This window comes from Nilaparvata lugens, chromosome 2 (assembly GCF_014356525.2).
Source record: "Nilaparvata lugens isolate BPH chromosome 2, ASM1435652v1, whole genome shotgun sequence".
In the NCBI taxonomy this organism is placed as follows: Eukaryota; Metazoa; Arthropoda; class Insecta; order Hemiptera; family Delphacidae; genus Nilaparvata; species Nilaparvata lugens.
This window is the reverse complement of record NC_052505.1, coordinates 70,310,874-70,321,880: the sequence shown is the minus strand read 5'-3', so window position 1 is coordinate 70,321,880 and position 11,007 is coordinate 70,310,874. Positions and strand designations below refer to the sequence as shown.

The 11,007-nt window shown below is 35.9% G+C and overlaps 1 protein-coding gene across 2 annotated transcripts in view; it reads right to left on the bottom strand.

Moving 5' to 3' along the window:
* The window catches only part of LOC111048858, a 118,687-nt gene continuing 107,680 nt past the window's right edge, over positions 1 to 11,007 (bottom strand). For both annotated transcript variants that reach the window (XM_022334837.2, XM_039421586.1), the window contains 2 exons: positions 5,239 to 5,498; positions 1 to 2,395 (listed from right to left, as the gene is read on the bottom strand). In XM_022334837.2, the coding sequence (XP_022190529.2) occupies positions 1,366 to 2,395; positions 5,239 to 5,498 (1,290 nt within the window). In that variant the 3' untranslated portion in view covers positions 1 to 1,365. The remainder of the gene's footprint in view (positions 2,396 to 5,238; positions 5,499 to 11,007) is intronic.

The following is an 11,007-nucleotide window of genomic DNA, read 5'->3' as shown; positions in this document are numbered from 1 at the left end:
AAATACGAGTTCTGATAACGGACTTACTCGTCGTATTTTTTGTATACATCAATTCTCCCATGGGTACCAACACCATAAATTCTTTCTATAATTAATAGGCAATACATAACTCATTTTCGAAAAACATGGAGAAGGCGAGTTTTGTTATGGGACGACGCCTCATATATTATATAAATGTTGAATGTATCCTTTATTGGTCATCTTGGGGAGAGTTACAATGTAAAGAGACCATACTCTAGAGGCTAGTAGTACAAATTGTCGAGAAAATTGAACAACACTATTTTTATCACCTATCAAATATGTGTATGAACATTATTGTGTTATTTTAATGTTACTCTTGCATTGAAGAAGAACGTTCTTTGTAATTTATTCAACTTTTGCACACAACATTATCAGCTATTACCGGTACCACAGAATACATCATACTGTGCCAGTACCTACGGTATTCGACCAACAGAGAAGATTTTTCAACATTTGAACATAATTTTTTTGGTTATTTTAGGCCTTATATGTGTGCATCATTATTGGAATTCTGTATATTTCATGTTCCACTAAGAAACATGTCCAACAAATATATTTAATCCTATCTCGACAATGTTCATAGCTAAATAGCAATGACATAGCTGAATCAAACATTTCTTCCGAAAGTGCGAACTGTGGATATTTTTTTAAAAACATGTTGAAAAACATCTTCCACTTTTCACCCGGATAACGACATTCCTATTACAATACAAGCGAAAATAAAACGGGATTTTCATGAGAAAGTTGACAGTTTTCAACAAAACAATATCCAGAAATGTCATCTGCTATGCTTTCATATTATAAATTATATAGACACTTTAATAGAAATTTCTCCACTCGATCTATTCTTTCCAAAGTTGATTATAAATTAGGACTGATTTTGTTGACTTTTAGCTTACAGTGATTTTTCAGGATTTATTGCTATTAGTTGAACTTCAATTAATTTTGAGATCAGATTCAAATATTTTCATTATTTTTTCCTACGTTTCACAGAACTATTTTCGTTTTCAAAAAACGTTTCTTGTGGAAGAAGTACAATATTATGCCCAGTCTTTTAGATTCACATGTATAGGCCTTCAATAATAATCATTATAACAAATACTGTAACTATGAAATAATATTTGGGATTATGTTTCGAGAGTAAAGGAAACGTTTTTAATGATTCCATCATTTTGATTGATGGGTCCAATACAAAATTATAGGTTTAGGTAAGTTATAATTTAAAACTGAGAATGGAAATTGCTTCGAAGATTCATATAGATGACAATGCTGCATCTACTTTATCCATGCTAAATTATTATAAAACTCGATTCCCGGAATGAATAAAAACTGGAGGTTTTAGAATTACTTGACAAAGAGATCTTTGAGAGTGGAACAAATGGAGTTGTCACACGACCCCTCCTCCTCATCAGCCGGCTTAGGTTTGTTTCCGAACCATGAGGAGCCTTTGGCATTGGCATTGGACTTGGACTGGTCTGATGGGCCAGCTGAAGGTGGTGGGGAGTCGACTGCTGCCGCCTCCGTCCCTGCCCCCGCCACCACACCCGCTCCTGCTGCCTTCTCACTCTCACCACCCTTTTTGTTCAGATACACTTCGATGGCACTGCCTATCATTTCTGCATCAATCACAGCTCCAGAGGGCTTATCCCAAAGAACATTTTTCAGTTCTGCTTCAGACACACTGCCAGACTTCTTACGCTCTGATGATGGATCTACCTTTTCGTCAGCAAATGTGATAGTTGTTGGAGACTTATCCATGGGAGGTGGTATATTCTGAGGTTTCTGGTCAGTGGCTGGCCGGGGTGTGAGATACTTTTTGTTGGCCATCGGCTGATGGCGTCTGGCAAACCAGTTGGGACCCTGAGGATCTTTGCAGTCTGGAAGCAAGGAGACGTCAAAGCTGCTGGACCGGGCGCCTTTCAGGAGTCCTCGTTTCTGGTCTAGAGAGCTTGGAGGTTTTGTCGATGGTCCAGCCACTGCTGGAGCTGGAGATGGTGGAGCAGTAGCGGATGGCGCTGGAGTTGGAACTTCAGGCACTTTTGCCAATGCTTCTGATGTGTTGATTTCTTGTGCTGATGACGTCAGTGACATAATAGACATTAGGTCAGTGTTGGTGCATACAATTCCAGATGCCCTGCGCTTCTCTTTTGCTGGTGCCTGAGTCACTGGTTGTGGAATTTCTGATAACCGCCTCGATGGCGCCTGATATCTTTGCGGTGCTGCACCTCCTTCCATTGGTTCCAATTCGCAAATCTTTTCTTCGTTTTCATCTTGCCACATCTTCAGTCTCACTTTCCTCGGAGTTTTAATATCGGCTATGTCATCCATAATGTCAAGCTGTAGATTGAAGCTGCTTCCTGAGAGACTCGGTGATCTGAAATTGAATTCATAATTTATTGATAGATGTAATAAATTAACTGTAATTGTTGTTTATTGAGAGAAGAAATCAAGACGTACTAAGCATAATTATGAATATGAGTCATCATTCGATTATTTGAAATGCTGAAGAAAACTCTCAGAGTATGTTCACTTGAAAAATTATATCTATATATTGTTCATTCTTTTATTATTTTCAATTTGTTATATTTATTTCACAGGGGGCAGATTCTTTGGGGTGGAGAGTCCCAAAAAAGTCAGCAGTGTTTTAAATTACTACTGACAACATTTTTTGAGGGTTCATTATTTATGGGAGGGCAGGAGGGATAGAAGCTGATTTTTTATAATTAAGGGGGATCCATGGGCTTGGCGGGAGGTCATCACTGCAATTTAAGAATTATATATTGGATGTACCGTGAATAAATGTAATCGTATCAACAGAAATATTATTGGAATGCAAATGAATGGGTTAAAGGTAATATTTTCCATAAAAATTTTACTCTACGTTTATAGAAACAAATTGAGTGAGAGTGCTACGGTTTTTTCTTCTCTAACTATTTTCATACATCAATATTATTACACCTTTAAACTCCTAAAGTATGAGATCAGTATTATTGTATCATTGAGACTAAATATAAAATAAAGGTGCAAGGGAGACTATCTAGCAGTTTCATGGCAAGCAAAGGTCTGAGACAAGGAGATGTTTTATCAGCAATGCTGTTCAACATAAGTTTGGAGAAAGTAATGCGAAACTTGACTGTCAATCCAAATGGAACAATCATGGATAGAACATTGCAATATATGGCATATGCGGATGATGTGGTTTTGATTGCTAGGAACAAAAGAGCTCTGGAAGAAGGTTTCAACCAACTGGAAATTGGCTCTCAGAATACAGGACTCACCATAAATGCAAACAAGACAAAATACATGTTCAACAGCAGGATAGATGGTCAAGAAAACGAAAGGCAACTAGTGATGGGCAATAGTATCTTTGAAAGAGTTGACGAATTCAAGTACTTAGGTGCTATGATAACACATAGAAATGAAGTGCAGGTAGATATCAAAGCAAAGCTGTCAGCAGGTAATCGATGCTATTATGCCATGAAACATTTTTTGAATTCATGGCTCATCACTAGGAAAGTGAAAATACAAGTATATATCACCGTTATTAGACCAGTAGTGCTTTATGGTGCAGAAACTTGGGTCCTAACTCAAAAAGACGAAGCGCTACTTAATGTCTGGGAAAGAAAAATCCTCCGGAAAATATATGGACCTATCTTCAGTAATGGAGAATGGAGGATACGTACTAATCAGGAGTTACGAGAGCTTTTCGGAAACCCAGACATTGTGAGTGAGATAAAAGTTAGGCGTCTTAGCTGGCTGGGACACCTTGAACGAATGAGTGACTCCAGGAGTGCGAAAAAAGTCCACAGAATGAATCCAGGTGGAAGAAGATTAAAGGGAAGACCGAGAATGCGCTGGATTGATGACGTAGAGAATGACCTGAAAGAAATGGGTATCAGAGGTTGGAGGAGAAAGGTGCAAGACCGAGACGAATGGAGAGGCATATTGCGGAAGGCCAAGACCCTCAATGGGTTGGTTGTAGAGCCACGGAGTAAGTAAGTAAGTAATATTATTACAATCAGAATTTTTCTCTATCCTGATCCCGACATTTGTATATGAAATAAGCATTTAGAGTGATGATAATGAACTATTATTCTATTATTGTGTGGGTGATGTGAGATGGGTCTATTTCTCAAACAGTTTTCTATTCTCATTTTGAATATTGAGAAGCTCATACAATTCAGGGGCTTACCTCAGTAGGCCTTCTCAATGATGGCAGTATCTGGACCTTCAATAATAAAAAATCAGCTTTCCGCTATAATTATTTTTATGATTCTTAGCTGTTATTTCTTATATGGATTGGGGATACTTAGAAGTCTGATACATTTCTAAACGGAATACATTTGTATTTTACTCTTTGGAACATAATTCTTGAGTACTGGTAGGGTATTGATGTTTCTCCCTTGGGAGCGGATAATTAGTAATTTTATTCAGATTACCTGGAATAGACAACATGACAACAAGACACAAACATGTTGAAAAGGAAAACACAGAAGAAAGCAAATATGTTCCAACACCTATGGTTTCACATCAGTGTCTGAAGATGACAGTAGGCTATTCACAAAGTACAGATGACACCATACACACAGTGTGGAAGAAAAACACAAATATTTTCCAATTCCTACGAATTCAAACAGTGAATAAAACAGGTGCTGGAACATGTTAGTTTTTTTTTCTCCAAATTGAATTCGTGATATTTGACTACATCTTTGTATTTTTCAATAACTATCACTAAATCTCACCAAACACTAGCCGCAATTATAGTACATATTATGAGTAATCTGTTGAGAGAGTGAGATGAGATACGACTTTGAATATAGTAGTAGGTGATAGTGGAGGGAAGGGTGATAGCGAGCATGAGTGCTACCAGAGACAAATGAATAGGCTATCTTCTAGTAGAAGATATCTATATTCCGAGAGATATTACATTCAACATGAAAAGGGTAAATCAGTTCTCCTTGCACAGTTTGTAGCATTGACATAGTAGTGGAGTAGTGGAGTAAGCATGCTGCGAACAATTGGATGCTGCGACAAAAGTAGGGAGAATGCTGTTAGGTAGTGGGAATGATTAGTGATATAGTGAAGGAAAGAGTATCGGGCCTCTCTGTCTTCGAGTGGGAGCCGTGTTGAAAGTAATATCTGATAATAAAAGTATATCGGACTATAGTAAAATGTATCATTTAGTGTAGAAGTAGTATTCTTTTTCTATGGTGGTACCTAGCAGCAATGCTGGAAGACGAGTCCTTGCGAGAGAGGCGGCCGGCGAGCGGCAATCCGGCGGGGAAGGCAGCAATGGACTCGCGCCGGTTGCGGCCGAACAGCACCGAGGTGGGAGGCGCCCGGGAGATGGTGACCACCGAGTGACGGCGTCCACCCGCCTGCGGCACGGGTGCCTGACTCAGCGTCGCCAGGAACGCCGTCTCCCTCGCAGACGGACACTTGCTGCCCTCGCCGCCTTGCTCTGACAGCCGTCGCACCTAAAACACGCACATCGCATCTCTATCAATTATTATTGAAGTAGAACCTCAATGATTCGCACCTCTATAACTCGTATTGTAAGCACGGTCCCTTGAAAAAACCTCTACAAATCGTAGTAACGCAATGTTCAGTAGAACCTCTATATTTCGTAGTTGATGGGACCACGCATATCAAATCTCTATCAATAATAATCACAGTAGAGCCTCGGCAATTCAGACCAATATAATTCGTAGTATAAGCACGGTCCATTGAAAAAACATCAACAAATCGTAGTGAAACAATATATAGTGGAAAATATCAGACGAAATTAATATTGTGTATTGATAAAGATTGAAAGTACAGTTCAGCATTGGATGTCAGCATGAGGAATTTGTTAACCTGTTTTCGAATGTAAATTATGAGTAGTGTTGTGCGCTAGTCTACCAGAAATGAATACGATGCGATAAAAAATGTTCAACTGAAAGAAAATATTGAGTTGATTGAATATTTAAAAATGTGTCAGGAATTCTGATCATTTAACATTTGTCATTTTAAAAATCTGTCAATATTTTTTTTCAAATTTCAAATTAAAATTATTTTTAATGTATATCCATAATGTGATTGCACATTGAATATTCAGCATTCTATAATTCGAGTGATTTCTCCATCATCATTCATTATTAGCCTCCTTCTTCTCCAACACTTCCTTCTTCATAGTCCAGTCAAATGGTCGTTTTTCAGGAAACAGCCACGAAAGAATTTTTCTCGACGGTTCTATATTTATTTTGGGCCGCTGAATTCGAATCTGAAATTTGCTGACACGTCAGAGGGCGGCTTCACCCCCAATTCCCCTAAAATTTTGGATTTTTTCTAATATTTCCATTTAATCTCAAAAACTTCGAGTTTTGGGAGAAAAATCATTCTCGACAAAATTATAGAGAATGAAATTTCCAATAAATTTAGTGGTCGCGTTAGATTCTACCATTCTTGGTTCCGGAGCTACGAATTTTCAAAAAAAGGGAATTTTTCAAGGGGTTTTCGAAATTATGCAAACCTACCACTTCTACCCAATACAACTTGGATATTTTTCTAGTATGGATTAAAAACCAGACATCACGTGAAAGAACAATTCATTCCGAACAGGATTCTTTAGGAATTTTCTAATTTAGGAGTGGTGGGAGGGGAATACACCCAAAAATAGAAAATCATGTCCTATAGCCAAAATACAAATTTTCCATTATAATACCTTTTCAACAAACAAACGTATCTTACTTCACGATTATATTTTTACAAAATTCATTTACCTCACATAAAATAGGAGATTCTATTCTTTAAATCAAGACCAAGTACCATTTTTCTCATTTCGGGTTACCGAGATACACAGTTTTGAATATAGAAATTGGCCATTTTTCTGTGTATTTTAATACACTAAAGGAGGAATTTTTACTTTCCTTGCCCTATTACCATAGGTAAGGAAAGTATTGCTTTCCGAAAAAAATTTAGGTACCCCAATTTGTAAATTTCTATACGTTTCGAGGTGAGGTCCCCTGAGTCCAAAAAAGTGGTTTTTGGGTATTGGTCTGTGTGTGTGTGTGTGTGTGGTGTGTGTGTGTGTGTGTGTGTGTGTGTGTGTGTGTGTGTGTGTGTGTGTGTCACATTGACATGACATTGACAATGACTTGACATTTGGAAAAGCGATTTCCTCGAAAATGGCTCGAACGATTTTGATCACATTTATACCTGAAATAGTCATTGTTAAGCTTTATCAACTGCCATAAGTCCCATATCTGTAGAAATTTCAGGAGCTCCGCCCCATCTAGGTAAAGTTTGATTTTAGATTTCCAATTATCAGGCTTCAGATACAATTTAAACAAAAAATTCCAAACGGAAAAGATTGAGTATGAAACTCTCTACAATTGATGTTCAGTAACATTCTTACCTAAAATTTGAAATAAGCTCGAAATTCGAAAAAATGTTATTATTTCAATTGCAAACTATTGGCAACTGTTGATTCTATTAAATCATTCACTATGAAGAGATAGCAGACCTCGTGTGTCTCCAGCGTTATGTCCTGTCACCAGCTGGCTTAGATCTTTGCATAGTAGACTTGAGATGCGCGGGAACACTAGCGTCAGGTGATTAATTTTCATAACGGCAAGGAAAGTTGTGTGAGTGAGCTACACCAGATTTTTATTTTTTCATCGAATTTCATTCTGTCGAAAGTTATAAGTGTTTAAAGTTTTGACCCTTGACGTATCCTTATGACGTACCACCCTACTAGGAAATACTGAAATTAAATGTTTCTAACGGATGATTCTCATAGAAAAAAACCCTCGTGAGATGATTTCAGCCGAAATATGTATTATTTTCGTTAGCGAGTGGGTTTGTGGGCATTTTTCTACCAGCAGTCCGAACGACACTATCAGTAGCGCACCTAGTACTATATACACTGAATATAATTCTGAGTGTCCAATCAACTTGGAAATCGAAATCATAATTCGGTGTGTTCGGAAATAATAAACATTCTCCCATCACTTATTTATTATCTATTTCACTCCTTAGAATATTTATTTTATCAATATGTATTATTTTATGGCAAATAAATGAATTTGAATTTGACTTCTCCGACATAAATGACGCTACACGCCAAAATTGCACATTACTCAGTACGGATGAACTGAGTGATTCGTCCTTATATCACGCGTTCAATATTGCGTGTATGCATTACACTCAATATGAAGATCTGATATATTTAATTCTAAAAATGACGCAAACTTATCGTGACATTGTCACGAAATAAATGTATTATTTTATGTATCTGGTTTAGGCCTAAATGGGATAAAGATATAGTATAGAAAGATATAATATCAAGTATTATCATGTACTACGGAAGAAGTCATTAGCATTACTGAGTTACGGTGAACAAAGGTATAGTATGTTTTAAATGAGTGATTGTTTCTATAGCTTTAGGGTTGATTTTTTTATTTCATGGGTTTCTACGATTTGAAATTACTAGTTTTCCGTAGGCGTATGATGATTATCACATAATCATCTTCTAGGAATATTTTTTTATCAAGAGATCTTCTCAACAATCACTTTCATTTTAGAAATAATATAATTCACTTTGAAAATAATAGCGTACATTATAGAGGAAAAATAGGTAGGTATTGCACTTGTGAAAGTCTAAATAAATTGATTATAAAGTGAAGAAGTTGTTAGTGATATGAAGTACTTTTGTGATTTAGGCTACTTGCTCTGCAGCATCGTTGGAAAAGTTCTAAAATTATCTATAATCTTGACAAAATAACTCGTCAGCATGAGAATTTCCTTTTGAAGAATTTCTGTTATAATTATAATGTAAGAATTCTATGAGAGTGATGCAGAAGAACTGAAAACTTTGAAATAAGATGTCTCTTCCAAAAATAAATTTAAAAAAGCAGTAAATTAAAAATGGGATTGTAAGTATTCAACAAGCTTTCCATGTTCCTACAATAAAAATGTCAAAAGAGCTTCTTTATTATTCAAGATCGAAGATCTTATTATTCATGAATAATATTTTCTTTTCAACGGTTTCATACAACTTTTTATTCCATCTTGATCATGCACTCTTGAAAATAATTGCATGAGACTGATCGATAGATCCTCTTTGAAATTAGAAAAAGACTCTTATTCTAGAACCACCAATTTAACAATGAAAAGCTTTTGAATGTTGATGTCTAACAAGTTCATGGAAAAATTAGACTTGAGCAAGAACAAGGTTTTCAGAATAAATTATTTTACCGTGGGCTATGATTGATATCCATTGACACCAGTACCTTTGATAAAGCTTGATACAGGAAATTATTTGAACCTGTTGAACTTTGAAAATCGGGGACTGAACATCAAACTGACAACATCAATGGAGAATGGAGAATGGAGAATGGAGCACGTGCATCGTGCGAGCCGACTGAGCCTCAAACAAGTTGTATTCACAAACCTGGCTGTTTTGGTTGCCTAGGAAACAACCCCAGTCGATAAATTGATATTTGGACGCGAGATACGTGAAAGTCACCCCTATTTGTGGCGAGAACTAGCACAAAATTTCAAATTTCATTTCCAAACGCTATGAATAGATCATCCATATCAAGGGAATTACAACCCACTTCTTAGTTGAATGTAGATCAATCATGATTTCTTCTAATCTTCGTACACGATTGATTTTCTATTATGAGTAACTGTAGGTGTTTCGGTGAAACTTGTTCTTTTCTCCAATGTTGTTGTATTGGATCACTCTCTTCATGTATGAATAAACAGAATTGTAGAGAAGAAGGATATCTTTTGTGCTGTATTTGTAACAATAATGATATTCTAAATCATTATAAATTTGTAATAATAATGATATTATTTTCATGGTTTCAGCTGTGAATAACAAATAGTGAGTAGGTTTTTGATTTTGTATTCAATTTTTTTAAATAAGTGCAATATTTGTAAAGTTTTTAATTTATTGTGATACATTCTGTGATTCATTTAGAGTATAAAATCAACCTTCAAAATTCAAAATTTTGAATCATCATTTCTGGACCGAAAATCAAGTGACGAAGCAATGTGTGATTATATAACCTTATCTTTTGGACAACATTAACATTTTATCAAAATTTCTGGAGAGAAATAGTACAGGCATTAGCCTAGTTTTTCCTCCAATGTCATAATTGTATTATGATTATAGTATTTAATACAATAAATAAAAATAAATAAATAAAATTTCAAACTAAAATCATTTTGGTATGATAAGAGTGCTTCATAGATTTTCAAGTGAACTACAGTAAATTATTCAAGTTTGGAAGCTTCTAATATTGTTGAGAAAACAAACACGTTTTTATGATAGACGCTAATAATGAAGTGAGGTGCTGAAAGTTGGCCGACTACTGGCACCAAATGCGAATACTGTATTATTCAGTTTTCCGGCATGAATATGCATGAAATTCAACTGCTAATTCTCATGAGAAGTATGATTGGTGGATGATGATGCCATTTTGTTTCCAATTTAATACCACAGTGTGGTTCTACCACTGTTGCATTTTATCATCCACTTTTCCAAACCAGGAAAGCATAAATAATTGAATATTTCCTTGATGAAACTAAAGGAATCTATATAATATCTTGGTAAAGGAAAGCTCTACAGAACCTAGGTATGCTTTAGCACTAGTTTCTGAATGCTCATGAGTTTCATTGTGATAATCAAAATTGAAATGAAAACCCTCCTTGCTGATTGAGAAGTACAGTGTGACAGTCTATTCCAAACTTTTTAAAATTTCAGCTCTTCAGAATTAAATGAAATTCAATTAGAAAAGCTGATGTGAAACTCTTTCAACAGAAAGTTCAAGATAATTTATTCTGTTGAATTTCTATTCTATCCGTTGCTAATGGAGGAACTGATCCATAAATTGCACAAGTTTTCTAAATGAATCAACAGCTTCATTGGAAACTCTCATTTTGTTTCTCATTGAAAACTTGAAATTAATCCATTTGATAGAAATTGATTAGGAACAT